Here is a 17,491-nt window from a genome sequence, read left to right as displayed (position 1 = left end):
CAGAGAGAGAGGGAGTCACAGACTGAAACAGGCTCCAGGCTCTGAGCTGGCAGTCAGCACAGAGCCCGACGCGGGGCTCGAACCCACGAACCGCGAGATCACGACCTAAGCGAAAGTCGGATGCTTAACCGACTAAGCCACCCAGGCGCCCCCAGTGATTCAGTTTTGAATGATACATCCTCGCATTCCTGAGATAAGCCCTCAGGAAACTAACATATTATCTTTTCTGTATATTATTGGATTCTATATAATACCATTTTATTAAGAGATACTGGTCTATAATTTTCTTGTAGTATTTTTGTCAGGTTTTTGGTAATGGGGTTTTACTGGTCATTTAAAATAATTTGGGAAGTATTCCCTTCTTCTTCATTTTCTGAAGTAATGAAGTAAAAAATTAACACTATTCCTTCCTTAAATATTTGATATAATTCACCAGTAAAACCATCTCTGTCTAGAATTTTCTTTGTGGAAAATTTCAAATTAAAAACTTGGTTTCTTAACCAGATAGTGATTGATTAGACTCTTTAGGTTTTTTACTTGTTTTGTGTGGGTTTGATTAATATATGTTTTAAAAAGAATTTGTTTATTTTATCTAAATTGTCAAATCTTTTAGCAAAAATTTTTGTTCATAATAATTCCCTAGTATCTTTTTAACATCTGTTGTGATATTACCTCTTTTATTCCTGATGTGGATTATTTGTGTTTTCTCTTAATTTTTCCCTTAATCTCTCTTTTCAGAGAACTAGCTTTGGGTTTGTTTGATTTTCTTTGTTGTCTGTTTCATTGATTTCCACTCTCTATTATTTCCTTCTATTTATTTTGTCTTATTTTTTCATCTTCTTAAGGTGACAGCGATTTTAAACCTTTCTCCTTTTCTTTTTAAAAATGTTTTTCATTTATTTTTGAGAGAGAGAGAGACAGNGGGGGGGGCAGATAGAGAGGGAGACACAGAATCTGAAGCAGGCTCCAGGCTCTGAGCTTTCAGCACAGAGCCCAATGCAGGCTCGAACGCGTGAACCGTGAGATCATGACCTGAGCTGAAGTTGGTCACTTAACCAACTGAGCCACCCAGGCACCCCACTAACCTTTCTTCTTTTTAAATATAAGTTCAACTACAAAGTTGCAGATTTCCCTCCAAGCCCTATAGTTTTAACTATATCTCACGTATTTTGATAAGTGTTTTCATTACCATGTACTTCAAAATAATTTTTAATTTATCTTGTGATTTCTTTAATGATGGGCTTTTTTTAGTAGTGTATTGCATACTTACCAAATATTAGGGGATTTTCTGGATATCTCTTTATTGTTGATTTCTTTTTTTTAATGTTTAATTTTGAGAGAGAGAGCAGGGGAGGGGCAGAGAGAAATGGGGACAGAGTATCTGAAGTGAGTTTTGTGTGACAGCAGACAGCTCATGTGGGACTTGAACTCACAAGCAGGGAGATCATCACCTGAGCCAAAGTTGGAAGCTTAACTGACTGAGCCACCCAGGTTGTGCCTATTATTGATTTCTCATTTAATTCCATTGTGATAAAATAATCTTTTAACCATTTGAAATGTATTGAGACTTGTTTAAGTATATCTAGTTAGCTGATGGTCTTCTGATGGCCTATGTCTTTTCCAATTTCTTTGTTTACTATTCATTGAGTGAGAGGGATATTAAAATTTCCAGTAATGGTTATGAATTTATCTGTTCTAGTTTTGTCAGGCTTTTTGAAAGAGAGAGAGAGAGGGAAAGAGAGAATCCCAAGCAGGCTCCACACTGTTAGTGCAGAGCCTGAAGCAGGGCTCAATATCATCCAGTCATGAGATCATGACGCAGCCAAAATAGAGTGGAAGGTTAACTGACTGAGCCACCAGGCGCCCCAGTTCTGTCAGTTTTTGCTTCAGGTTATTTTGAAGCTCTGGTATATTTGCAATTTTTTTTTCTACCTGAGGAACTGACCCTTTTATTACAGTGAAATCTCTTCTCTAAGCTGGTAATACTCTTTTCCCTATGTCCACTACACACACAGATACACAACCTCTTATGTGTGTGTATATATATATATATATATAACCATTACAAGTCTTGCATGCTCACTGTTCGAATGTTATATACTTGTAATTCTTTTATTTTAAGCCAAAGTGTGTGTGTGTGTGTGTGTGTGTGTGTGTATGTTTTTTTTTTTTTTTTTTTTTTTTTTTTGTTTTTTTTTTTTTGAGAGAGAGAGAGAGAGTGAGAGTATGCAGGAGCAGAGGATGGGCAGAGGGAGAGGGAAAAAAATGTTAAGCAGTCTCCACACCCAGCACGGAGTTCATCACACTCAATCTCATACCTGAGATGATCTGAGCCTAAATCAAGAGTTGATTGGGGCACCTGGGTGGCTTAGTCGGTTAAGCGTCTGACTTTCGCTTAGGTCATGATCTCGTAGTTCGTGGGTTCGAGCCCCGTGTCGGGCTCTGTGCTGACTGCCAGCTCAGAGCCTGGGGCCTGTTTCAGAGTCTGTGACTCCCTCTCTCTCTGACCCTCCCCTGCTCACACTGTCTCTCTTTCTCTCTCTCCTAGAAATAAATTTAAAAAAAAGTTGATTATGAGCTGGACCTAAATCAAGAGTTGGTCGCTTAATTGACTGAGCCACCAGACGCCGCCAAAATGTGTCTCTATATTTAGAGTCCTCTTTTGATTGCTTACAGACAGCACATGTTTTTTTTTAATCAAGTCTGACCATCTCTACCTTTTAATTGAATGTTAGTGCATTTATAGTTAACGTAATTATGAATACATTAAGTCTCCCGTCTTGCCCTTTTTCCTGCTTATATTTTTTGTTGTTTCGTTCTGCCTTTCCTATTATATTTTGTATTAAGTAATATTTTTGGTTCTCCATTTTACTTTTAATTAACATCTTCCCTGTACTTATTATTTTTTTCTTTAGTGGTTTCTCCTTGACTGACAGTATGGTTCTTTAATTTATCATAATATATTTAGGATTACTATCATAATATTTTATATAAAATATTTTATGTAAAATTTAGAAAAATACAGCTACATTTATTCCTTCTTTTTCCTTTGTGCTATTGGCATGTATTTTATTTTTGTATGTTAATAGCCCCATATTACAATGTTACTATCTTTGCTTAAACAGTTTCATTGTTTTTAAAAGAAACCAAGAAAAGAGGGAAAAAGTTATAGTAATATAGTAGGCAGAAAATAGTCCCCTAGATAGGTCCATATCTTAACCTCCATGACATGTAAGCATTTTATGTTAGATGGCAAAGGAGAATTAAGGTTGCAGGTGGAATTAAGACTGTGAATCAGTTGACCTTCTGCCAGGGATATTTTCCTGAGTTATCCAAGTGGGCTCAAAATAAGAAGTGTTCTTAAAAAGTGGAAAAAAGGATAGAAGAAGGAGTGAAAATTTTCAATTTGCGAAGAACTCAATCTGCTGTTGTTGGCTTTAAAGACGGAGGAAGGGGCCATGAGCCGAAGAATGTGGGCAGCTTCTAAAGTTGGAAGAGGAAAGGAAATGGATATTCTCTTAGAGCCTCCAGAAAGGAGTGAATCCCTGTCACAGCTTGATTTTAGTCCAGTGAGATCTCAGTCAGATTTCTGATCTACAAAACTGTAAGATAATAAATTTGTATTGTTTTAAGCCACTAAATTTGTGGTGATTTGCTACAGCAGCAATAGAAAATGAATACAGTGGGGCTCAGTCAGTTAGGTATCTGACTCTTGATTACAGCTCAGATCATGATCTCACAGTTTGTGGGATTAAGCCCCACATCAGGCTCTGCACTGGTAGGGTGGAACCTGCTTTGAATTCTCTCCCTCTCTTCCCCTCCCCAGCTCAGACACGTACGCTTTCTCTTTCTTTCAAAAATAAAGAAAATGAATACAGTTACCCATATATTTACTATTACCAGTGTGTTTTATTCCTTCCTCTAGATCTGACATTCCATTTTCCTTACTTTAGCATTTCTTATAGTACCAGTCTGCAGATGATAAATTCTCTTCATTTATGTGAAGATGTCTTTATTTTACTCTTATTTGTATCAGATATTTTCACTAGCTATATGATTCTAAGTTGATAGTTTTTTCTTTCAGACTTAAAACACAACTATTCTGTTGTGTTCTGGTTGCTGTCATTTCTGATAAGTCAATCTTCATTCCATAGGCACTGTATGAAATTTTTCTTTTTCTCCGCTGTCTACTTTTATGATATTTTTGGTTATCTTCTTATCTGTTGGACTATGATATAGCTAAATGTGGTTTTCTTTATATTTATCATTTATGTTTCTACAATTTGATGTTTTTAACCAAATTTAGGAGACTTTTGGCCATTACTTTTTCAAATTCTTTTTTCTAACCCATTCAGTTATTTCTTGGGCATCAAATTGTATATATGCTAACCATTTACTACTTTCCCACAAGCAACTAAGATTTTGTTCATTTTTAAAATCTTGTTTTCCCCTTTAAATTTTGATTTCTGTTGACTTGTTTTCAGCTTAGTCACTTCTTTTCCCCCTGTGTTGTCCAGTCTCCTCTTAAAGCCACTCTGTACTTGATACTTTCCTCTTCTGGAATTTTACTTTTGTTTTTCTTATACTCTTCATTTCTCTGTGGAGATTTCTCATCTATTCATCTGTTATGTCCATATTTTCCAATAAGTTGTTATGTATATATTTATAAGATGTTTTAAAGCTCTTGTTGATGAATTCCCACATCTGTCTTTAAAAATCTGTTTCTATTGATTACTTTCATTATTTTTAGATTGATTATATTCTTTATTTCTCTACATAATATTAGGTTTTTATTATATGCTGAAAATTTATATTTTAAAATTTTTATTATTTTTTTAAGTTTATTTATTTATTTTGAGAGTGAGTGAGTAGTGAGCAGGGGAGGGGCAGAGAGAGAGAATCCTAAGCAGACATGGGTCTGAAAATCACAAACCATGAGATCATGACCCAGGTACCCCAAAAGATTTTCTTTTCTTTTCTTTATGTATGTATGCATTTATTTATTTATTTTTATGTCTTTATTTTTATTTTGAGATACAGAGAGCAGCGGGGGTGGGGCAGAGAGAGAGGGAGACACGGAATCTGAAGCAGGCACCAGGCTCTGAGCTGTCAGCACAGAGCCTGACACGGGCCTCGAACCCACGGACTATGAGATCATGACCCAGGCTGAAGTCAGACACTCAACCAAATGAGCCACCCAGGCGTCCCCAAAAGATTTTATTTTTAAGTAATCTCTACACCCAGTATGGGGCTTGAACCCATAACCCCAAAATCAGGAGTCACATGCTGTCCTGACTAAGTCAGCCTGGCGCCCCATATATGCTGAAAATTTTCTAATTAGGACGTCTGGATTATGTGGTCTTTCTTTAAAAAGTCAAATTTTGTTCTGGCAGGAGGCTAACTTACTGTTGGCTACTTTTAATCTTATTTTTTATGCTTGTTTTTATGCTTTGGTAGTGTGGGACATTTTAGACTTTGTCATTAGTTTAGGATGTGTTTTTACTTTAGGCTTCATCCTCATTCCTAAAGCCTGGCCTTTCTGGAGTCTTAATTGAAGCACACAGTGTTCAACACGGCTTTTCCACAGCAATTGCATCAGAACTCTGTCTCCTACCGCTTCATACTTTGGTGTCTCTGTTTAGCTCTAAGTCTTACAGCAGCTTCTCTCTGTTAGGTCTCACATAGTCTTACCCTGCTTATTATGTAGAGATGAAGTACAGTGCATATACTCAGCCATCCTCTTAAGGAAAATTCCGTACAGACTTCTGAAGTCTCCTTTTTATTCTACACTGTAAATTCCAGCCTTATCGGTAGCCTCACGTTCTGATCTCCGCCTCCCCAGCCATGCGAGACTGTTGCCTCTTGAGCTCCACTTCCCTGTGCCATATTGGGAAAGTGCCCCCGCGCAGAAAACTGAAGCAAACGGGGGGGCTTGCCCTGTGCTTCTCTTCTCTCAAACATCATAGGCTTATGTTGTCTGTTGCCCAGTGTCGGAGAAACAGTTGCTTTGTATGTTTTATTTTATAGTTCTTGAGGAGGGAAGGGTTCATCTGATACCAGTTCCTCCATTGTGGCCAGAAGCAGAAGTTCAGAATACCCTTCTGAGGTAGAGATATATCTTTAAATTCAGTATTTCTTTATCAGACCAGCTGAAATCAGAAAAGAATCTAATGGTACTTTGAACTTAAAATCTTATTTAAACTTTTATCTACATGATAAAAATATCAGTTTATCTCAGAAAAATGCAATTGTATGAGAGAACCCCATTAAGAATTTGATGTGCATCTTTCTGGGATTTAGTTTTAAAGCCAACCGTAAAAAGATTTAGCAAATATTTGGAATGACTTTGTAACTGAACTTGATTGATTAACTATATAGCTGATATAACCAAAGTGCAGTTAAACAGATCCCAAGTGGAAAAATAAATTTAATTTGAAGAGTAGTTCATTCAGAAGTTACTCTGCCTCCTTGGTAAAAGCAGACTGAGAAAGAGAGAGGACACAGGAAGAACATTTGGAAAACTTCTGGAGTGGGCTACGTCTGAGAGGTGGTTTTAGCTCAGAAAATGAGGGTGGTAGAAATGAAGAGAAGTGGATGAAAACACATTTTCCAAGCAGTGCTGACGGATTTGGGAGTGTGACAGGTATTTTGGGTGGATTTGCATTTTGGGACTGATGGATGGAGCGGGTAGTCACGAGGTCTTACTGAGGTGGGTGCGTTGGGCTGGAGATGTGTGTGGAGAGAGTGTCAAGATTTTTGTTTTGTTAGGTTCGAGAAACCAAGTGTGCAGTCAATGGAAATGTCAAGTAGGCAACTGGATAAAACTTAAAACTCTGCAAGATGATGGAATACCTTATTTGGACAAACTGGGCTCTCTTTTATTTGAGCTGTGACAAGAAAATCCTGACGTTTGTTGACAACTGAGAAAGTTACCTGCTGGGTGCTGTTGTCAGACCTCTGCTTTCGGGGCTCCCCCGTTTTAGCTTACTGCCTTATTTCCATGAACTCCTAGTGTCATCTCTACAAACAGGTACCATTCTCATAGAGTTTTGCTGAAAATTCAGGTCATATGTGACAAGTACCTGTGATACCATACTTGCGATTACAGTTACTATAATTAATAAGTTCTCTAGGTCTTGGTCAATTTCTAGAAATGCTGTAAGGAACTGATTTTTTTCCCCTGGAGATGAGAAGGTGGTGAGATGTGAAGAGAGCAGGCTGGGGCCAACTCACATGAAGGTTATAATTCGATTCTGTGAGAATTTAGATACCACTACTGCTTCTTTTAAAATATTTAATTAATTTTTTTAATTTTAGTGAGAGAGAGAGACAGGGAGAAGAGGAGAGGGAGAGACAGAGAATCCTAAGCAGGCTCCACGTTCAGTGCAGAGCCCAGCCCAATGCAGGGCTTGATCCCATGACCCTGGGATTATGACCTAAGCTAAAACCAAGAGTCAGATGCTCAACTGACTGAGCTATCCAGGCACCCCAGGAACCACTACTGCGTTTTTTTTTTAAAATGGAAACGTGCCTAGAACAGGATCTGAGAAAGTAATTAAAATTGTTCTTCACATATATTACCATTTCAGATATGCAGTAAACCACTTACCTGTCACTTACTCCCATATTCTTGTATTTATTACTACTGCACTGTGTGAATAAATTGTCATATGGACGTATATTCACTGAGAGTTTAGAATGCTATGATACATCATTCATGTGATGCATTCATTTTACTTTTTAAATTCCCAATGAAAAGCTAGAAAATTGTATGTATTACAAATGCCAGAGACATACAGTAGTATAAAATGCAAATCTACTCTCTCCTAAAACACATTAAGCTAAAATATGATTGGATCTCATCTAGGAAAATGTTGAGAAGTACAATTCTTTCTAATACATTTTGAAGATCCATTGCCATGACATTCTTGTTTACTTATCATTAGAAAATTTTGATGAAAATGCTTTTCTATATTAGTAAACCTTTAGTCATTGGAATATTTGGAAGAGGCAAGGAAGCTAAAACAATAGTTCTCATAGGTTCAACTTGTGTGTGCAAGAAGGCTTAGGCTCCCTCTGGTGGTGGTAAGGTCTCACTATTTTTATTCAAAAATATTGATGATGTGAAGATGAGATTGCCAGAGTGAAGTGATGTTTCCGTTAAAGACAAAACAGAATTCTGATTCCTTAACGATTTACAATGTAGGTTCTGGAAGTGACTCCTGAATGGTCTTCAGTAGCTAGGTTACTGAGCTCTGTGGCTTCTTAATCCTTCTTTAATTCTCACAGAGGGAGTAGATTAAGCTTTCTCTTAATCATGTCTATTTTGACCATTCAGGAATATGATGAGGAATTACAGAAATATTTGTTAAGGGCTTTGAGTTTTTAAAATAAATATGTTTTGTAAACTTACAGTTTTCTTAGTAATATTTTCAAGTCTAAATTTCCTTTTAGAGCAGTGTTCAGTAGTAAGATCACAAAAGCATTAAATCAAATGCTACCATGTTTATTTTTTAATTTATTATAGCACATAAAAATATAGTATATTGTATCCTATAGTATAATATGTAGTGTTTTCTAGTTGATATTAAGTGGAAAGTTAGGGAGATGGAAAAGACTACATGCAATGATGAGGTTTAAACACTTTGTAGATTTAATGGGGCGCCTGGGTGGCTTAGTCGGTTAAGCGTCCGACTTTCACTTAGGTCACGATCTCGCGGTTCGTGGGTTCGAGCCCCGCGTCGGGCTCTGTGCTGACTGCCAGCTCAGAGCCTGGAGCCTGTTTCAGAGTCTGTGACTCCCTCTCTCTCTGACCCTCCCCTGCTCACGCTTTCTCTCTCTCTCTCTCCTAGAAATAAATAAAACATTAAAAAAAAAAACACTTTGTAGATTTAAGAAGTGTTGTTCTTATTTTAGAGTTTTAGAAGAATGGGAAATGAGGATTCTAAATGATGTCTCATTAAAGCTAATTTCTCTGAAAAATGAATATTTAAATTGGGCTATTGGTATAAGGTATAGATAAGGGATGTTTTTGAAAAATACTGGACTAATATTAGACTTCATGTGTCTTTTTATATGTGTTCTATTATTTCCTTAGGAACTTATTTGGAGAGTTCAAATAAAACATCTGCATAATAAAGAGCCTTTTAATTAAGAAAAATGGTTGTCAAAATCCCACAGCTTTCTAATTCACAAAATGATGTTGAGTTGCAGATCATAAAATCATCCTAAATTATTGATTAAATGTGTGCAGATGTAAGCATAAGAATAATATATTCCTCATTAGCATGTTGCCTGTATTTACATCTGTTAAATCACAGGTGGTCTAGCAATTGGAGGAAATTCTTTTTTTAAGTTTTGGAGCTTCTCCCTACCATAAAGCTGCTTGAAATGCTGAGCATTTCAGAACTCAGTTAACTTAAACATATGACTATTATAGATGCTTATTATAGGGCTATAGAACTTAAACATCTAGACTAAATTCCTCAATCTTTTAGGACCAGTATTTATGGCTGGACGGACTAATGTTCCCGTTTGGGTTAAGATAACATTTCTGCTGGGGTACATGGATGGCTCAGTCGGTTGAACGTCTGACTTCGGCTCAGGTCATGATCTCATGGCTCATGAGTTCGAGTCCTATGTTGGTCTCTGTGCTGAGAGTTCAGAGCCTGGAGTCTGCTTTAGATTCTGTGTCTCCCTCTCTTTCTGCCCCTCTCCCACCTGCTCTGTCTCTCTCTCAAAAGTAAATAAAAACCTTTACAAATATTAAAAAAAAAAAATAGGGTGCCTGGGTGGCTCAGTCGGTTAGGTGTCCGACTTGGGCTCAGGGCATGATCTCACTGGTTTGTGAGTTCGAGCCCTGCGTTGGGCTCTGTGCTGACAGCTCAGAGCCTGGGACCTGTTTCTGATTCTGTGTCTCCCTCTCTCTCTACCCCTCCTCCACTCTCACTCTGTCTCTCTCAAAAATAAACATTAAAAAAAATCACTTATAAAAATATTTTTAAAAAGATAACATTTCTGCTAATTCTTACAAGATAGGAATGAAAGGTATTGCCTGTGGAATTGCAACAATAGCAATTTCTTAAAACATGGAAATATTTTTAAGTTTTTTTTTTTTTCTAATAACTAAAGTTAGAAAGTCTCTTGACCACGACCGCACAGAGCCTGCTTGGGATTCTGTCTCCCTTCCTTCTGCCACTCCCCTGCTCGTGCTCTCTCTCTCAAAATAAGTAAATAAACTTAAAAAATTCTCCTGACCGAAAATAAATCAGAAAAGATAGGTAAGTATGAGTAATAAAATCCCTGCAATTCCAGTATTCAGATATATCCACTGTTATCAAGTTGTTTTGTATGTTGCTCCTATTCATCATCTCTCAGGAGCGTGGTGTGGTGGTCGTGGGGGGCAGGCACGTCCTACCTGCCCCTCACTGCTTTTTCTTTCTCCCTGTCTCTTTCCACAATGTACTCAGTTTTGAATCGCATGCTGTCAAATTATATCACTCCTTGTAGCTCATCAGCTGTGCCCTGGGTCACTTATCTCATTCCTTGAAGATTCAGTTCCTGCTTTGCTGTCACTCTCTCCAACACTGTTTCAGTAATCACATAATGGATCTCTACAGTGACCTGGCCTCGAAGTTCCTCCACCAACCATAGCTACTTTACTTTCAGAATACCTTTGACCAGTTATTTTCAGTCTGGGGCAGTTTTGTGCCCTATGGGACATTTGACAATTCCCGGACACATTTTTGCTTGTCACAGTGGGGAGGTATTACTGACATCATGGGCAGTCACCACAGGTGCTACTAATCATCCTTTAATGCAGAGGACAGCCCTCTACAGTGAAGAATTAACTGACCCAACATGTCAGTAGTGTTGAGGTTGAGAAACCCTGCTAGACTCAAAGATAACGTCACTATTGTATCTTTCAGAGATAAGAAGATTATCAATAGAATGGCTTCCTAACCTAGATATTCTGTAATACTGTAGGCTATTGGGTGACCTTCTGTGACAATTAGATGCTGATGTATAGGTAAAGCAGAACTTCTCTGGGAATGGAATAAATAGCTTAGTGCTTTTTTAGTGTTAGCACCTTCTCTGGCAGTTTCATTTAAAATATTGTCTAGTGAATTACACCAGCCAAACCTAGGAAAGGCATACTCCTTACAGAAAATCCTTTCAAAGAAGCATTTCTTAAGATTTTTTTTAAGCGTATAGGGGCATCTGGGTGGCTCAGTTGGTTGAGTGTCTGACTCTTGATTTCAGCTCAGGTCACAATCTCATGGTTCGTGAGATGAAGCCCTGCATCAGGCTTTGTGCTGACAGTGTAGAGCCTGCTTGGGATTATCTCTTTCCTTCTCTCCCTGCCCCTCCCCTCTCTCTGTCTCTCCTGCTCTATCAAAATAAACTTTAAAAAAAGATTTTTAAGCATATAATTTTATTATATAACAAAATCAATATTTAACAATATCACATTTTTACATTTGAGACCATGGTTTCATCCCCTCCCCTTATCTTCTACATTTTGATTCCTTTTCAGTTGACTAAAAGGCCTTTACAAATTTTTTTCCATAAGAGAAAAAATCAGTCAATTTAATTGCTAGAAAGTAGCTTATTGTATTCTGTAGGCTCAGAAAGTCCTACCGGAATGCCTTAGTGGTGCCTTACAACTGAGAAAAATGAAAGCAATGACAGTCTCATATGTTGAAAGTGATACTGAGCCCAAAAATGCCAATACAGATTATGAATGTAAAATTCCACAGGGCAGAGTACTGCTGTGGCTTTGCATAGCACCAGGCCTTTTAACTGTTAGGTTTTGGGTCCTTTCTTTGGGCCTTTATTAGGCCTTGGTTCTGTTGAAAGGACTAATGAAAGCTTATCATTTTCTCACTAGGAAAAAAAGCCATTCTGAGGCAGCCTTTGCAGTGACAATAGATTTCTAATATTCATTGCTATTGTGGGGAGGGTGAACACATGCATGATGACTTTGAATTTCTCATTCTAGGAAATTAAAAGTAGTGGTATAATTTCTACTCAAGTTATTGTTGGAGATTTGTGGGGGATAGAGATGGGGATGGAGATGGGCATACAGAGGTGACAGTATGAGTCACATATAGGTCGCAGTATTTCTGAGCCCATGCTCTGGTTCAGAAACACAACATGAAATGTAATATGAAAGATAGGTAGGTCACTGGCACAGTCTGCTGGTCAGGGCTGTCGCACGACTTCCCTCTCCCTGTGGTTGCTGCTTCTACTAGGTAATCACAGATCATGTTGGGAATCTTTCCTATTAATAGTATGAGGATGAGTCCTTTGCCTTTACTTAGAAATAGCCAGAAGGACCAGAAACAGAAGCCCTGAATCATGTTCACTATAAAATCACCACTGGAGGGTGTATGGATTTGCTCCTCAATTTCTAGGCTGTTTTACCAGATAAAGCTCTGGCTGTGGCTGGTTTTTATGTGATTTTTTTCAGTAGTGCTAGCAGATTAATTATCTGGTATCCTTATGCTATCCCACATTGGCTCTCCCTGCCCAGTTTTTCGTTGTCTGGTCTCGGCTGGCAAACAGGAGCTTCACAGTCTGAACACTATTAATGTAGCTATGCTAAAGTAAGCTGTTAGATTGTTAGATGAAGCATGTTTGCAGAGATAATTGGTGTTTTTTCTATTCGTAGGAGGAGCCCTGATATCCAAGCAAAAGAAGAGTTATGGAAGCATATTCAGTAAGTACTGACTTTTTTCCCCCCTCTTATTGTTTCAAAACCCATATAGTGTTAAGGGATTTATGAGGGAGATCACGGACACCAAGAGGCTGCCTCTGGCTGAAGCCTGTCACGTAGTCTTTCTTCATTGCCATCATTATGTGGTACATGGAACTCACATTAGTGGTGGCTTCCCATGCCAGTAGCCCTGACATCTCTAAGTTGTAAATGGGCCTCAGACAGGAAAATATGTTACAAATAAACACTAGAGAAGGAAAAAAGACCCCTACTACAGGGGAGAGAAGCAGATCTTTTGTAAGGAAATGATGGATGGAGAGTCATCTACATTCTAGTTGTACAAAGACAGGAAAAAACATAGAGCCACAGAAAAGGGCTCTCCCCCACCCCCCATTTTTCCTTGAATACATACTGGTTTTTTAATCTTTGCTCCTGGCTTATATTTCTTTTAGTTTTACTGATAATTGTGTTTGGGGAAAAGATTAGGATGGAAAATCTCATCTGCCAGTTGTATTTGTATCAGCTTCATAAATTTAATTTTCTTGCTTACTTCCTTCTAGAAAGGAACTTGTGGATCCTTCTGGATTATCTGAAGAACAATTAAAAGAGATTCCATACACTAAAATAGAGTGAGTAGGTCTTTGAAAGTCTTGTCACAAAAGTTTTATTGCTACTTATAAGTGAATAGTCCATTCTTATTTTCCAGTGGTATTCCATGAAGTGCTTTAATTTGTCTTTACATTTTAACTAAAATTATAACTGTAGGGAAAGAGGTAGAAAAGGGTGTAGTAAAGCTAATTGTTATTTTGTACTATAGTCACAATCATCTGTTGACCGCCTATTTGTTGTAGGTACAAAGGGGCTTTTGATGATTAATGTGTTCTAAAACCTAAATACTTTTTTTGAGGGATTCATTGATTGGTAATAATGTTTTTTTGTTTTTTACTCACTACAAGACAGGTTGGCCACAAATCCTGCCACATAAGCCCAATCCAATGCCTGTCATAGAACTAGAACATTGAATGTATTTCATGGAAGCCTAACATGATTCCCTGATCACAATTCAGTGTAGGCAGGATGCAGCAGCAGATGACTTGTGTGTTTTCTGCCCTGCTGTAATTGGTAAGGAGAAAGGGGGTGGTTCTACTTCTTTGCTTAATTTCCCTCTGTAACCCATGCTTTCTTCCCACTCTGGTCAAACGGCTGGTTTGTACACACTGTCCCCAACTACCCTTCCTACCCCCTCATCTCTTGGCCAAAGATTGAATCCTTAATGACAGGCTAATTAGTAGCTAGGACAGGGACCAATCTTTTCTGGTAGGAATGCCACTTTGTCTGTTACAGATTTTTTTTTTCTTTCATACTATTGGAAAAATTTCAACTGTGGGGAATAGTTTCACTACAATTTTTCATTAAAAAAATATACACCCATGTACATACAAATACTAGAGTTTGTTTTGCATGTATGGTCAAGGGGGCAGTTTTCTGTTGTTAGCTCAGCTCGTGAAATTTAAGCCACTTAGGCTTTCTAAGCTCGGAGGGATCACGTTCTTTTTAAATTCTCGAAGTCATTCCTTTGTGGTTTCCATATTAAGGAAAAATTCCAAACTATCCTTTTCTTTCTTCTGGTTTATTTCCATGTTTTTGGCTACTTATTCAGGACTCAAGGTGACCCCATCCGCATCAGGCATTCCCATTCACCGCGAAGTTACCGCCAGTATCGCAGGTCTCAGTGTTCAGATGGAGAGCGATCCGTTCTCTCGGAGGTGAAGTAAGTAGGCAAGCTTGAATACATCATCACTTGCATGACTCCAGCTCTGGAACACCACGGTACAATAGGACTTTCTGCAATGATGGAAATGTTCTGTATCTGTGGTTGTGGAGTATTTGTAAGATGACTAGTGTGATTGAGAAACTGAAAATTTAATATTCTTAATTTTAATTAAATTTAAGTAGCCCTATGTGGCCAGTGACTACCATATTGGACAGCACAGACCTAGACCATACTTAGGCTGAATCATGGCACCTCCAAGCTATGCATTTTTTTTTTACAAGAAAAAAATGCATAAACTATTCTGTTGTGAATAATCCATCCTTATTTGAGAGGTGACATATGTTTCTTTTTGATCTGATGACATTTTCTTTTACTACAGCAAATATCATATGTTGTAGTCATTTCTTGTGTTAGTTTTTCTTTTGAGGAAAGTGACTATATCTCACAATATAGTCACAAGACGTGCTATATTTTAAATGAATATGTTAATGCAATACTTATGCATCATGTACTTGGTATTGCTGGGTAGGAATGTTAATCATTGAACTCTGAATTAAGGCTCAAAATTTTGATAAACATTAATAAGTTGGGAGATAGGCTAGCCCAACCAAGAGAGGTATAGACCAGGTTTTGGTTGTTTTTTGTAAAATGTAGAACATGCCTGTTTATAGCTCCATAGGTTTATAGAGAAAGAATAAATGGTCAATAAATGCTTCTTTAGAAACAAATCAAAAGGCCGTTTATACATGTCACAGTAACAGAACCACACTTATGTTTTATTCTGGCTTCTTCTATTTGTTATGATTTTGAGCAGGTTACTTAACCTGCCCAACTTAATTCAAAAAACATTTATTAAAAACATCTGTGTAAAGCACTGTGGTAGGTACGGTAAGGAATACAAAAGTACATAAAACATGTTTTCTTTTCTGTAGTCCTCTTCCACCTCAAGTTGTGATTCTAGGTACTATCTCAATCATTAATTCTAAAACAAATTCTCTGCAGTTCAAAAACGGACCTTGTACCTCCACTTCCTGTGACACGTTCTTCAGATGCTCAGGGTTCTGGTGGCTCCACAGTTCATCAGGTGGGTAATAATCAAGTTTCAAAATATTGGTACTGATGAAAATTTTTGAGAAGCACTTTTCTGAAAGTTGTTTTGGGGAAATAAGAAAATGAATCTCTAACTACATTCTGAGATTCCATAATTGTAAAAGGTGGTATGCAAAACGTGGAAGGAGGGGTACATGATCAAGACACAGCACAGCATGGCAAGAGTTAAGTTAGAAGTAAGGACTAGAGCTCGTGCAAGGTCTTGGATGATGTCATGCTTGAAGCAAAACCAGGGATAACGAAGATGGTCAGATTATGTGAAACCAGAGCAAAGAAATGATAGGTTCACTAATTTAAAAAAATCTTTTAGATATTTTTTGAGCCAGAGAAGCAAGGAGAAAGTGGTAGACTTAAGAGCAGGCACATATTCTCTTATTAACTGATGACAGACAGAAGTACTCAAATCCTATTTCATTTGTCTTCTCCATCAAAGAAAATTACTTTTGTCCTGGGAATGTTTTTTAAAAATGTGGTTAAAAGGAAATTCAAGGGCAGAGTAAAGTTATCTGCCTTAATAAAATCAGTTTAATACTCAGCTGAATTAGATATAAGAGGAGAGCACTGTAGCAAACATTTTGCAGCAAGGTATTTGACACCATCTCTCATGGTAAATGAGAGAAAAAAAGTAGGCTGTGTTGGGTAATGGGATGCATTTGTATCTGGTTAAACCATCACTCTAAGAACAAAGTTGATGTTTATAATGGATCATTGTCCGCCCATTGTTTGTAGTGATGTGGTGTTCATTCTTTTTTAGATCCTCGATCCCTTTGGAAAGCAATTTTAACTACTGTCTCTCTCCCATAAAAAGGCATGTAAGCACACACATAGTTTTGTATGTAAATCCAGGTAGTTTATGGATAGTTTATGAAAACTGACTCCAGTGGTGCAGGTTATGCATTGCCCTTTGTTTCTCCGGATTCATTTTTGTCACTGACTAAAGAAGGGACCTGTGCTAATTTAGATTAGATTCCCTGGGAAGAGATTCTGAGATGGAGGTTTACATGGAGGAAATTTATTGGAAAGCATAAGGATCAACACTTTTTGGGAACAGAGGGAAAGCAAGAGTCGAATAGTGTAGCATTCTACCAATAAAGCACCATCTGATGCCACAGGGAACTCTAGAGCTGAAGAGGGCCCATCGGATCCCTCCCACTTGGACAAGAGGGTTGGGTCTTTACACAGAAAGTCACCATATAACAAGTCACTTGATAAAGGGTGCCCCAGGTAGGGGGCTGCCTTCAGCTGAGGGTACTTCCTGCGGGAGGGCTCAGTTTTTGAGCAGTGTATCAGCCAACACTCCCATCAGCTGGGGGAGTGAATGTCTCAGTCCCAAAAGGATGTCTGGATGGTTAATCATGACATCCACTAACCTCTGCCTCATTTTTGATTAAGTACATCTGGAAGAGCTAATAGGCTGTCCTAACAATTTGTTTCAAGTCAATAGTATTTTTAAAAATTCATATTCAAGATTAAGAGTTTAGACTTTGGCTGACCTGCATTGGTATCTCCTTGTCCCCACATACCACTTGTGTGACTTTGAGCAAACTGTGTAATTTCTAAACTCTGATTTCTATGCAATGTAAATAACCTGTCAGGGTTACTGTGAGGATAAATAGGCACTGTTACTTTTCAGAACTTTTTGTCTTAAAATTTAAAGTTGGATTCAGTACAAAGAATTTTATTGTACTTTTGCTCTTTCAATTACTCTAGACTCCTTGATCACCATCACTCAGAAATCGCAGGAAACTTCTGCACATTGAAATAGCAGCTCTCACTGCTGCATACAACAGCTTACATGGGTCTTCTGATCAGTGGCACTGATTCGAAGCTCGTCTCTGCGACACCTCTAACTTTGAATTCAACATAAACACCTAATAAGCGCATACAGA

General features: G+C 37.9%; 1 protein-coding gene across 7 annotated transcripts in view; it reads left to right on the top strand.

The window, feature by feature from the left end:
* Positions 1-17,491, top strand: part of EPB41L4A (erythrocyte membrane protein band 4.1 like 4A) — a 260,985-nt gene that overhangs the window by 240,004 nt on the left and 3,490 nt on the right. For 5 of the 7 annotated variants that reach the window (XM_077757185.1, XM_077757184.1, XM_077757181.1 and 2 more), the window contains 4 exons: positions 12,674-12,721; positions 13,279-13,347; positions 14,379-14,489; positions 15,495-15,576. In XM_077757185.1, coding sequence (XP_077613311.1) covers positions 12,674-12,721; positions 13,279-13,347; positions 14,379-14,489; positions 15,495-15,576 — 310 coding nt within the window. Of the gene's footprint in view, positions 1-12,673; positions 12,722-13,278; positions 13,348-13,678; positions 13,841-14,378; positions 14,490-15,494; positions 15,577-16,356; positions 16,411-17,491 lie in introns of those variants that run through there. The other 2 variants (XM_077757182.1, XR_013333475.1) reach the window with 2 other exon arrangements.

The sequence above is a fragment of the Crocuta crocuta genome, unplaced genomic scaffold (assembly GCF_008692635.1).
Source record: "Crocuta crocuta isolate KB4526 unplaced genomic scaffold, BGI_CrCroc_1.0 scaffold131, whole genome shotgun sequence".
Lineage (NCBI taxonomy): Eukaryota > Metazoa > Chordata > Mammalia > Carnivora > Hyaenidae > Crocuta > Crocuta crocuta.
Note: the sequence above shows the minus strand (reverse complement) of the source record. Positions and strands in the feature narration are given on the sequence as shown.